Raw genomic sequence first — 12506 nt, 5'->3', positions numbered from 1 at the left:
GACTTCAGGTTAATGAAAGGAAAATTTCAGAGGGGTCACGAGAATGAAGAGTTATTACCTTATGGAGGGAGACGGTGCGGACGCAGAATGTGGCCAGTTCCATGGTGTCCAGCAGGGTTACCTGGATTGTTCCGAATGTGTCTGTGCCCCGACTAGGCCAGTACTGGTCACACTTTATCTACACACATGAACAAAACGCATCGACTTGAATTAGCAAAATTCTCAATTTCAATACAAAGTATAGTAAAGGTTCAGTAATCCCCCGTGTATCATGAATTCAACTATTCGTGTTACATACATATACCCAGCTGTTCTCTGAAAAAAAAAATCAACTATTTACATTTTTTTTGTGCTCTTTCTGAAATGCCCAATGATCCGCAAGATGCTGCCAAAGCCCAGTCTAAATAGAAAAGCAGTACCTTGGTGACAAGGAAGTCCAGTGGTGCCTTGAGAAAGAGTGACCTGACTTGTGAGTTTTTCAAAATACGCGCTGTCTTTTGACCGTTTTTTTTTTTGTTTTTTTTGCTTTGACTTGCGAGCTACAATTGGAGATACAAATGCTGTATGCTTGCAGTTAATTCCACTCATGTCACAAAAAGAAGCAGTCTGGCAGATAGCAAACAGTTCTTCAAAAAAGAGGCTCCAGGCTGTTTAATGGCACTCCCAGTTTAGGTTTACTGTCAAACTAAACAAAACAAAGAGAAGTAGAAGTTGAGTATTTCAAATAACCAAATCATTTTCCTTTGAAGTCCCCTAGCTTAATGCTGACCCATAATGGGAAACGCCATAACGAATAGCGCCTATGGTGTTACATTACTTTAAGCAATGGATATTTGAACACAAATGGTGCATCAACACATGTAGACAGACAATATAACAGTACTCAGAGCAATAAATACTGTATACTGTGCAAAGAATTACTATTACTGAAGCTTACTGAGTCACATACATACGGTATTATAATGCTCTCCTGCGGCCAAGTCACATATAACAGAAGGAGCTCCAATGAATTAATCGTGATGCACAAACTGTTTAATTCTTTACATTCTATTTATTTTATTCTATGTTTTTATAAAAGTAATATATTATAGAGTGCCATTTTATTTATTAAGAAACACATTACAATAATGTTTTTTGTGGGAGACTTAGAGCAGATTAATGGCATTTCTGTTCATTTCTATGGGGAAAGATGATTTGAGATATGAATGTTTTGAGTTGAGCGTAGTCATGGTCTGTATATTGAAGTGATACTTTTCGAATCAGAGACAAGCTTTGACATTCAGAGAGGAACTAACTTTAGCCTGGGTTGCAAGTGGATGTTACAGAGAGTCTTCGCCGCATATGCATGTACACATGCACTTCCGGTGCATTTTTTCAAAATCAAATCATCTGTAAGCCATTTATGTTTTCAGGGTAATGTTGTAAGGTGAGCTAGAAATTATATTAAACTGTTCAAGGCATCATTTACTTGCATAGTATTCTATTCTATTTTCTCGTCGCGGCTGGGCTTGGCCCCTATCACCTGTAAATGGGGTGGTTACTGTACTGCAAATAAAATGCCATTTTGCTTGTATGTGACAGCAGTCCAACCCGTGATTTCTCTTCCAAGCGTGTCATCATGACAACGGAGGCCGCCCGCTGCTCCCACACCATCCTCCAGAAGTCACCGAATGTCTCAGCCAGCGGCCCCTGGGTGGCGATGTAGGCATTCTGCTTTCTGTAGCCGTCGATGTAATTGGCGTTGATGTAGTCACTTCCCAGGACACCTGCAAACAAGACACATTGGAGGAACATTGGTATCTGCCAGTACAACGTAGGCATAGGCCTACTGTATGTCAAAATCGAAAAATCACATTCTTAATAACCTGTTGTAAGTCTTCTAAAACAAATCTATGCTTACTTCACTGATGACAGTGAACATAAACGCATGTCCCAACCTGAATATGTGATTTGTGCAAAGTTAGCATCCAGTCACTAAAGGTTGGTTTTCAATATCAGTTGATATTAAGATGGGAAAGTTTGTGATTATAATACACTTTTGTGCTTAAAGGCGATACAGCTGTACGATTTATGACTACATTCAATGTCATCTTTTGTTTGCGATTCAATCTATCCTGGCATAGACTACAAGTCTGTTTATTTGGCCACATAAGGTACCAAAATTTGTCAAACTGAAATCCTGTGAGATTATATTAACATTTGTTTTTTTGGGTGTCACATGTGAGCTCTCTAAATTACCAAGCGAATGTCGGTCTACTTTTGCTGTACTTTACCTGGGGTTTCCATTTTAATAATTATTCATAACCTAGACAATATGCTTTTTTGTTTTTTAATTTCGTGCACTGATATCTCAGCTGGAAAACCCCAAAGAAATAGAGGATATTTTTTCATTAGCATCTCTAATACAACTTCTCTATTTTACAACATTTACTTGTGTCATTTTGAGCCAGAAGATACACATTTAACAATTATAAATTCACTTTAAAGAAAAAAAAAATCAAAAGAAAAACACTTGTACAATAGTTTTGTGGTCTTGATTTTGACATTCTTCTTAAAAACTTGCTGTTTCAAGACTAATTCATGGTAACAGTGGCAAGTGTGTTATAATTTCAAGGGGAGACATGAATTTATATAGTTTTGGTTTCATGCGGTCCTCTGAGGGCAGCCATGATGAAAATGAGTTTGACATCTCTGTTGTAAGGGCTTGGTGGATAAGAAGCAAACAAAGACTGAACACTCATGAGTTCCACATCAAATCTCTCCTGTGGAGCTTGCATTTGAACACGCTTGCGTTGTTTGTTTGTTTGGCTCCGGAGCCATGTCTGCAATTTCACTTTTCATCCATCAACCTGTCTCTTCTGCATCCCAATCTTGTTAACATCCTCTGCGAACCTCTCCTCTGCCAGCTCGTGCTTACCTTCTATGGGTGCCAGGATGACTCTGGTGTGGTCGTACGCGATCACGTTAGCATAGCGGTTTTTGGGCTTGTTGACCTCCAGGTTGGAATGCTCCCAAGTGAATTGCTGCCCGGGGTCAATGGACTGGGAAAAGGAAGCAAATTGCACATAATAACAGTGCGTGTTGGCATACTGGTAGTTTGATGGTGGATTTGTTGATGTGGAATGATAGTGAGCTTCATAAACTAGATGCATTCTAAAATGCACTGCTGAATAACCCATGAGTTTGTCTGGACATAACAATACATGTTAAATAGCCTGTGTTTTATGAAGAGAGGGCTTAAAAGGCTTAACACCTATGGACGGGAACACTCAGAGAGCACTCGTCCATAGTTTTATCTAGTGCAATAATGTGTCTACATTTATGCAGTCTATTTGTGCTTTACTATTATAATTGCGGGTGACTGTGCTTTATTTTATATTTTGTCCTATTGTCTGTGGTAACTCAGTTGCGATGTGCAGTTAGCTATCTAGTTACACCTACACACTGAAAATACATAGTTCCTTTGGATAGTACACTACCGTTGCCACTTTAGAGCGCCTCATTGTCGGCCTTGAGTGCATGCACGTCACGCAAAGAAAGGTGGAAGAGCGAGGAGGGGGGAAATCCATATTTTTGAAGTCCGACGTGACAGCCAGCGTGTGGACTGGGGTTTCGAGGGGCGTGGCTGATTTAGTGTCGAAAAGCTCCGCAACGACCCGATGGGATATATTCCACCCAATGGAGGCTTTAGGCAAATATATTTTTGCAGTTCAAACATGTTGTTATGTGTAAGCAGGATTTATTTCAGCGCATTTATCGAACACGCCTGCAGCGTTCGAGAGCAGACAATGCCTTGAATTTTCATGATTTTTCACCACTCATTCTATATACTTGCCGATTTTTTTCATGATTCAAATTGGGCAGGGTTGTTAACAACAGTCTTCTCTGTGGTGTGTCAGATTTACAAGACCTTTATTTTCACGTTACAGGGACTTTAGGTCAGACATGAGGCAAGTTCTGTGACTCAAGTCTGCAACTTCAACTTCAATACTGTAAATTGAAAATATTATTTTGGGCCCTTAGAATCGTTGTCACTTTTCTAACCGTTGCAGGGCCCCTGGGTAGGGGTAACAAAAAGGAAGAGTTCATTAATCCACATAAATTTACAGTATATAAAACAAAATTGGCGTCTCACCTCATATTCCTGGGAAAGTCGGAGATTGTCGTTCGCTTTCATCAGCTCAATATGCTCAGCCAGCTCGCTGATGGGAATGGGCGGATGGCTCATCATTCCTGCATGACGGTGAGCATGCGACAGGGCAAAGGGGTCAGCGGTCACCCCGGCTTTGTCCGAAAACCCTAATTACCTCAGGTCACCATCACTCATTCAAAGATGTGAGGATAATTGCACGGGAACGGAACATCACATATCATTACGGAAGACGCTGGGGCAGAAAATCAATGTTGAGCCGTCCTGCGTGTGGATAACGTGAGGCGAGTCGTGTTTGTTTTGAAATTTTATTTTTTTCTTCTTCGATAAATTGCTTCGTGTGCCATCAGAGGAGCAGCGGAGCCGACAAAACAAACAGAACGCTAATTAGGAGAGTCTGAACATGCGCGCACAAAGGAAGCAACCTGGCCGACTCCTGTCTCTTTGCAGCTGGCTGACACACAGTGCCAACAACAAATCCAGGTCTTCAATTTGGATGTATTTAAGTCATTGGAGTCTAGCTATCAATTGCAGACAGATACTATAATGAAAGTCATTTTATTGCACTTATCTGCTTCTGCAGCACCCACAGGTAATCACAACATAATGTGCCTGTCACGCTTTAGATGACCTCAGACATCATCAGCCGGAAACAATTTTCATCTTTTCAAGGCATCTCAGAGGCACAATTCTCAAGGGATGAAAAGAGGGTACTTCAAGGCTGCTGTCACACGAGAGTAGAAAAATTCTCATAATGGAAGAGAGGAGCTGAAAGTGCTTTATTGTATAGTCTTTGCATAAAAAAGGATCAAAACCTTAATCTTCAGATCTTCCCCATGGAAACGCATCACATTGTGCAACAAGGACATTGTGCCCATCACTGGTTCATGAAAGGCTTACTGTATGTTTTTTTGGGATGTTGCATGGAGGCGGTGCCATGCAGCGCATAACCAGCAGTGTTGTTGGATCACACAGCGAGAGCAGACGAAGCAATGTAGTTACTTCACAGTAGGGTCTCGGTTGGCAAGATTCATCTGAATGATGAGTCAAACTTCACTCGTATCATTTTGCATTTAAAGTGAATTCAAAAGTCAATGTTCAAAGACTGATGAGGTAGCTTTCTCTAATTTCCGTTGGTTCTGAAGAACTGTCGTGCACGTGGGTGAGTGGACGTGCTTCCGTTTTTTTCCCCACATCGTGGTGACTCAGTCATGATGCTCTGACTGTACAACATGGCAATGCTGACCTCGAGGGTACGGGCTCATTTGCGTGCTTATCAGGGGTGGCTAGTACTGCTGTCTCACAGCAAGAAATTTCTGTATTTGAAATACAGCCAAAATAATCCTTTACTGTTTAAATGAATCAAAATGCCATTAATCTGTAAAATATTATACAGTAATCCCACCTCCATCGCTGGGGTTACGTTCCAGACCACCCACGATAAAGAAACACCCTATTTAAGTACACCATAGGCATGTTTTTATAGTATTTACGGCACTTGTTTTAAAGGTCTTAAAACAATATAAAAACACATTTAAACACTATGTATTGCAAAAGAGAGCTAGAGCAATGGGTAAGACAAATATATTGTACAAATAGTATAAAAAATAGAGTAAAAACTGTAAAAATACGATATAGAGGGACCGTGAAGCGTGGACCGCAATATGATTGTGGATTACTGTATATATGTTAATAATGTGATTTTTTTTTAATATGAAAAACAGCACTCTATAATAGTGTACTTAATAAAAACATACAGTAATGACTTGACTGTGTCATCTCGTTTTGCATAACATCATTTGCTCAGACAGCCTTCTCTGTAAATGGGGTCAAATGCTGGAACTCTGACTGAACATCTCAAATGTATCACAAACTTTGGTATTTTTAAGAGACCTACCAAATCCAGGTTATTTCAACAGCAGAACTGCTCTCACGTTGGATTTTCACTGTTATATGTATACATTCTACTGTATCCACTTTTTCTTGTCCCCTTTTTTAAATAAACTGTTTTACTGTGCATTTTTATAAAAGCCCTTCTAGGGACAGGTGTTGCAAATTAGCATTGCCACAAACACTATGATACTTGCATGGGATGCTCGTTCTCACTTGTCTATGTTTTTGCATCTGTCCCTATACAAATAAAATAAACAAACAAACATAATGAAATAGAATGTGTAGAATTAAACAGTTAGTGCCACAATGTTTTGCTTCAATTCAATGGTCACTGTGCTGTTACTTCTGGTGTGTTTGCCTTGGCCACTTGGAAGCAGTATAATGCAGACATACAAACGTCACAAATTACTCCTCTGTAAACCGCAATAATATTAGTTGAAATTATTTATCTTGGTCTCATTTTAGTAAATCCGAAAAACTTGACAGCTGAACAGGGGTGTGTTGCCTTTTTGTATCCAGTGTATGTTACCGTCAATGAATGATGTGTGTGTTTGGGTACATATTCGATACCTGGAGTTTGGAAGTTAATTCGTCTCATCTCCACCGGGTCTGTGGGGTGATGGGCCATCATCTCGGCATTACTCAGAAGACTCTTGGTTCCTGGCTCAGACTCCTTGCGCTTGCTGCCCCAGACAGCAATTATTAAGAGAGCAATTAGCACATACAAAAATCAAGCCAGAAAAAATTAGACTCAGCACTGACATGTCATTAGCATTAGCACTGGTGACTCAATGCACATACATGAACAGATGCGACATTCTATGTGCAAGCACAGTAACGTGGTGTTATGTTCTGTAATTGCTTTAGGAACAAGGTTAAAAAAAAGAGCTTGACATTGGTGTAATCGTACCTGTCAGGTTTGCTGTTTCCAGTGAAACAAGAGCCCGGGAAGGAATAATTCAGGAAAAGAAAAGGACGAAAACAGACAGAGGAAAATCAATATGCTGCATTAGTATTCAAAAGCTGGATGACATGCAGCAGAATGAAGGCTGAGCACGCTTCAAACTAGAACATTTCATTAGCAACCCAATGTGATTACATTTTAAGTCATGATTTGGCAAAAATGATCAGTAGGCGTCAGTTACAAAATCTATGATAGTTGTGTAACAAGTGTTAAACTTGGTGGAAGGATTGAATACATATTGACTGTCTGACTTGTCTCTTTCTCTGCATACAATCAAAAAACAAAAACAAAAATAATTCTGAGAAAATTGATAGATGGATGGATGTTTAGTGGATGTTAGTATTTTTTTGTGTTCGTACACTGTATATTACATGACAATTTCACTTTGGTTCTCATTTCATAAAGATTTATTTGTTGCCCGCCTAGTGATCTTAAATACAAAATTGATCGCTTGTTTATTAATTTAATTAATCAGGATGTTCCAATTGTGCTTTTCTGTTCTTTCTTGGAGTTATGTTTTCTTATTTCATGATGTTTCTCCATTTTCTGCAGTACTTTATGGGTTTCTGTTGCAGTTAGAATTACTTAAACAATATCTAGGAGACATGGATAAGCTTAAACATGATTGAATATTCTTAAAAAAAGGAACAACAACTACAGGGCAAAAGCAGCGTACACAATGGTCATTAAAAAAAATATTTCCCTGAGCTTCACTTTTATACATGCCACAGCCCATTGTCTTCACAATCAGTGATTCTCAGTGAGGTATCAGAATCAGAATGAGTATGAGTACCACTAATGGTACAAGGGATCCCTCTAGTGGTACAGGAAAGAATCACTTAATTCAATCAAACTCTGCAGGAGAGTGGCTTCAACTTTTATCTTTTTAATCCAGTTACAGTACAGTTACTAAGTACAGTTCAGTTGTATTTAACTTTTTAGTACAATACATTTGCATTTAGTTATTTTGAAATGTTTGCTTTCAATCGTGCAGTATTCGGGTAAATGTTTATTGAACCTTTATTTACAATACATCCATCCATCCATTTTCTGAGCCGCTTCTCCTCACTAGGGTCGCGGGGGTGCTGGAGCCTATCCCAGCTGTCATCGGGCAGGAGGCGGGGTACACCCTGAACTGGTTGCCAGCCAATCGCAGGGCACATAGAAAGAAACAACCATTCGCACTCACAGTCATGCCTACGGGCAATTTAGAGTCTCAAATTAAAGCATGTGTTTGGGATGTGGGAGGAAACCGGAGTGCCCGGAGAAAACCCACGCAGGCACGGGGAGAACACGCAAACTCCACACAGGCGGAGCCGGGGATTGAACCCGGGTCCTCAGAACCGTGAGGCTGGCGCTCTAACCAGTCGGCCACCGTGCCGCCTATTTACAATACAGTTTAATTAATTCATTACTTTTGTATTAAAGTTTTTATTTTATAATATTTAAGCGTATAATGTTACAGCGGCTAACAAAAATGTTCATTGTCAACACAAAAATAATCCCTCATCCACCTTCACAAAGTTTACCTTCAACTCATGATTACAATATTTGGCGCTCTTCCGTTCTACTCACTTCTTGTAGAGTAAAATAGCGATGACGATGCAGATGATGAAAACCACCGCTAGTACCGGTCCCACCACCCAGATAAGACCGTCACCTGCATCCAGGGGCTGGGGATCTGAATCTGGGGCGATCACCGGATCAGTGTAAGGGCTGGCCACGTACATCTTCTATTGACAAGCAGATAGGTTGATTATCAGTTCAGTTCAGATTATCAGTAAAATAAATAAATAAATAAAAACAAACAAAAAAAAGAGATAAATACTTCTGGATATTGCAATAATGTTCTCTATATTATATATATATATATATATATATATATATATATATATATATATATATATATACACACACACACACGCTGTGTACAATCAATATTTTCATTATTTTAATGTAATTTCCTTTAGGTTTCAACATGCAATAGAACTGTTATGCATATATATTATGCATAACAGTTTCATACATTGTACATATTGAGTGAATTATAAATCATCATGATATCATTATATAACACTGTCAATAATATTTAGCATTTTTTTCTGGTCTAGATTTGATTTAAATGTCTAAAATTCCTTCTCAATTCTGCTCTTGTACTTGTTTGCGTTTTGTAGATATATTCTATATTATTAATACAAATGTATATGTGTGAATATTACGGCTGTGACAATGGATAATTTCCCCTCACAGGAAAAATGGAGCATCTCTCTATTTACACTATCTATCTATCCGTTCGTCCGTCCATCCATCCATCTAGTTAAAAAGTCCTCAATTGCTTCTGAATGCTACCGTAATTTTGGTAGTTGAACTAAGGACTCAAGGATAGGGTAGGTGTGTTAATATAATAAATGTTTTTGTAGCATTATAGACGATGCATAAGTAATGTAATTAGAGATGTGTTTAAGCTTACAGACACGTGACAAAATGATGTATAATTATTAGCTCAGATGGACTTATAGAGAGCTTGAGGCTGAAATACACCCTACAAAATAAGTCTCGGAGCTGAATATTTACATCTTTTCCCATTCTATTACTCACATCTCGCAGCCGCACACAAAGAGGCAACATCCCTCCTGCCGCCAATCAATCTTTATTAATGCTGTTGATGGAAATACATGAAGGTTATTGCCTTTTGCTGGCTACACCTTGACTGACGTGAATTCTATTGTTGCAGCTGTGAGGCCATATTGATCTCAATGCATAGTGACAGCCTGCTGGATGGCGGCAGAACGGAGGGCGTGGGTCACGAGAAAAGAGTGAAAAGAGATGTGACACGTAGGCTTTCATACCCCCGTTGTAGAGTTGAGTTCAGCCAGGATGAAGAAGACATATTCCTGCCCAGGCTCTAATGCGCGGTTCTCAAAGCCTCCATAGTCCAGCTGGTCCCCTAGGGTGAAGAAGGCTGGTAGGGTGGCAGGTGTGAAGCGGGCCGTGATGTAAGCGCGGCGCAGGTCCACCTGCTTCTGCTGGCGAGAGTCCCTCTGCTTTTGACTGATGTCTTTTAACAGCTGAGACATGGGCCAGCAGAGAGAGGGAGAGAAATGATGCGTCCCAACATGACTAATACTGCATTTATATAAACTCATATTGAATTTAAAGTGAGTTCTGATTTCTGGTGTGTGGGTGTTTATGGATCCTTCCTAACCTTTCTAAATCAATGAATGTTTTTTTGTGGTTCTCACCTCCTCAAGGTCCATTTCGTCCGGGCTCTTGAGGTGTCTGATGACGCCACGGGCCCTCCTCAGTGGAACCACAACAACATAAACATTCCTGGGTGAAAAAAAGTACAGCACGACTCAACAGAATAGAATACTAAAACTTTTCTCACTTTCTTTTGCAACTTATTGCGCGGACTCTACTCTAGGCATACTTTAAAGACCCTGGAATGTGAATTCAGAGATTTGTTTCGAGGAAAATGAAGGAAAATGTGTCTGCCAGTCTCTGCCTGCATTGCGCCACAGCACCAGTAAACAACAGCGGCCAATTCTGGAACTAACAGACTTTGTCAACGGGAGTTAAAGTGACAAATGGAAAAAAATTTGGGACACATTGTTCAATCCCGACTGTCCGTTTTATCCGGGTTCGTTTTATCGAGGTTCCACTGTATTTGGAATGGCCATCTTGATACATCTGCGTATCCTGCCCTTCCCATAACGCAGGAGCCATTCATGTCCTGCCTACAACACTTTCCTAATTATTCCTAGTAACGCCCCTGTGAAAAATGCGTGAGATTTTCACAGCTCAAATGTAAGAATGTGGGGGCATATTGAGATTTCTGGTATTTGATTGACAGTTGAGCGAGACGTGGCTCATTCAGCGCATTCAGAGGAAACACCCACAGTGTTCGAGAGCTGAGAGAATGGCTTGATTTTTCACGATTTTGATGCCGCTTTTTAGATATACATTTTTCAATAATTCAACTTTGGTACGGTTGTTAACAACACTCTTCTCTGTGGTTTGTGATATTTAGAAGACATTTTTATTTCACTTCACAGAAACAAATTTGTGATATCACATTTTGCCACTTTTGTAGAATTGACTGAATAAATTCCAAGCTTGATTACATCAATTTGACCGTGCAAAGAGAAGGTTTCTCTATAGCCATTGTTTTTTTAATCACTGAGATATGATTCAATTGTGAAATTATTAATTGTCAGCCCTTCATTTGATAGCCAAGCGTCATTGGTTGGTGCTTACCAATTAATTCTGACCTAAAACCACCAATGATAAGAAAAGAACTACCAGAAATTGCACACAAAGTCCAGAAGTCTATAAAAGTGAAACGTCCATCCTCATTCACTCTTACTTGACAGGCGTTCGAGACTCCAGTGATGGCAGAATTATTGTGACTGTAGTCTCCGTGTCCCGGGTGTGGTCAATCTCCGGGCGGCGGATGGTGATTGGAGGGGATGTTTTGGCGGTGATACGGTGGCGAAGGCCTCCCATGTTGCCTTCGGGAGCTGTGATCTTGAAGTCGTAGCTGGTGTCGGGCTGAAGGTTTGGGATGACCGCCTTCTTTAGGCGAGCATCCACCTCCATCTTTTGGCGATTGTACTCCACCTTGGGAGAGAGTTAGTGAGGTCAGCATGTATAATGATGATAATTATTATATTGATAATCCGAATGATAAAACAGTACATGTATTTGAAACACACGCTGACTTTAAAAAATAAAAATAAAAAAATCAAACAAGCAAAAGTACTACACGCTACTCTAACTGCAGCGTTTGTTTGGTCCATGTCTGTGTGTGTTGCTTCATTAGTCACGACCACTGAAGAGATTTCTCATGCAAGATGAGCTAGCAAAGGCTAAATATAGGCTTAAAGGGGAGTTTGCAATAATATGCATCCATCCATCCATTTTCTGAGCCGCTTCTTCTCACTAGGGTCGCGGGCGTGCTGGAGCCTATCCCGGCTGTCATCGGGCAGGAGGCGGGGTACACCCTGAACTGGTTGCCAGCCAATCGCAGGGCACATACAAACAAACAACCATTCGCACTCACAGTCACACCTACGGGCAATTTAGAGTCTCCAATTTATGCATGTTTTTGGGATGTGGGAGGAAACCGGAGTGCCCGGAGAAAACCCACGCAGGCACGGGGAGAACATGCAAACTCCACACAGTCGGGGCCGGGGATTGAACTCGGGTCCTCAGAACTGTGAGGCTGACGCTCTAACCAGTCGGCCACCGTGCCGCAGTTTGCAATAATAATAATAAAAAAATGGAAAAAAAAACCTTTTTGTCATATCTGTGAAGAACTGTCAGTATGACCTGAGAGCAGTACAGTTTTGTACAATTTCCTGCTAAATTCTACTGAGAGCATTTTGCATCCATCAACCATATTTGGAGGATACCAAACTACAACCCCAATTCCATTGAAGTTTAGACGTGTTAAACATAAATAAAAAAAGAATACAATGATTTGCAAATCATGTTCAA

The 12506-nt window shown here is 40.2% G+C and overlaps 1 protein-coding gene across 9 annotated transcripts in view; it reads right to left on the bottom strand.

Moving 5' to 3' along the window:
* LOC133488945 (receptor-type tyrosine-protein phosphatase S-like) overlaps positions 1–12506 on the bottom strand; it is a 119533-nt gene that overhangs the window by 11485 nt on the left and 95542 nt on the right. For 7 of the 9 annotated variants that reach the window (XM_061797495.1, XM_061797498.1, XM_061797499.1 and 4 more), the window contains 10 exons: positions 11374–11627; positions 10250–10337; positions 9857–10075; positions 8583–8740; positions 6954–6965; positions 6614–6726; positions 4136–4233; positions 2918–3041; positions 1591–1766; positions 59–178 (listed from right to left, as the gene is read on the bottom strand). In XM_061797495.1, coding sequence (XP_061653479.1) covers positions 59–178; positions 1591–1766; positions 2918–3041; positions 4136–4233; positions 6614–6726; positions 6954–6965; positions 8583–8740; positions 9857–10075; positions 10250–10337; positions 11374–11627 — 1362 coding nt within the window. The remainder of the gene's footprint in view (positions 1–58; positions 179–1590; positions 1767–2917; positions 3042–4135; positions 4234–6613; positions 6727–6953; positions 6966–8582; positions 8741–9856; positions 10076–10249; positions 10338–11373; positions 11628–12506) is intronic. The other 2 variants (XM_061797497.1, XM_061797504.1) reach the window with 1 other exon arrangement.

Source organism: Phyllopteryx taeniolatus, chromosome 14, assembly GCF_024500385.1.
Source record: "Phyllopteryx taeniolatus isolate TA_2022b chromosome 14, UOR_Ptae_1.2, whole genome shotgun sequence".
Classification (NCBI taxonomy): Eukaryota; Metazoa; Chordata; class Actinopteri; order Syngnathiformes; family Syngnathidae; genus Phyllopteryx; species Phyllopteryx taeniolatus.
Note: the sequence above shows the minus strand (reverse complement) of the source record. Positions and strands in the feature narration are given on the sequence as shown.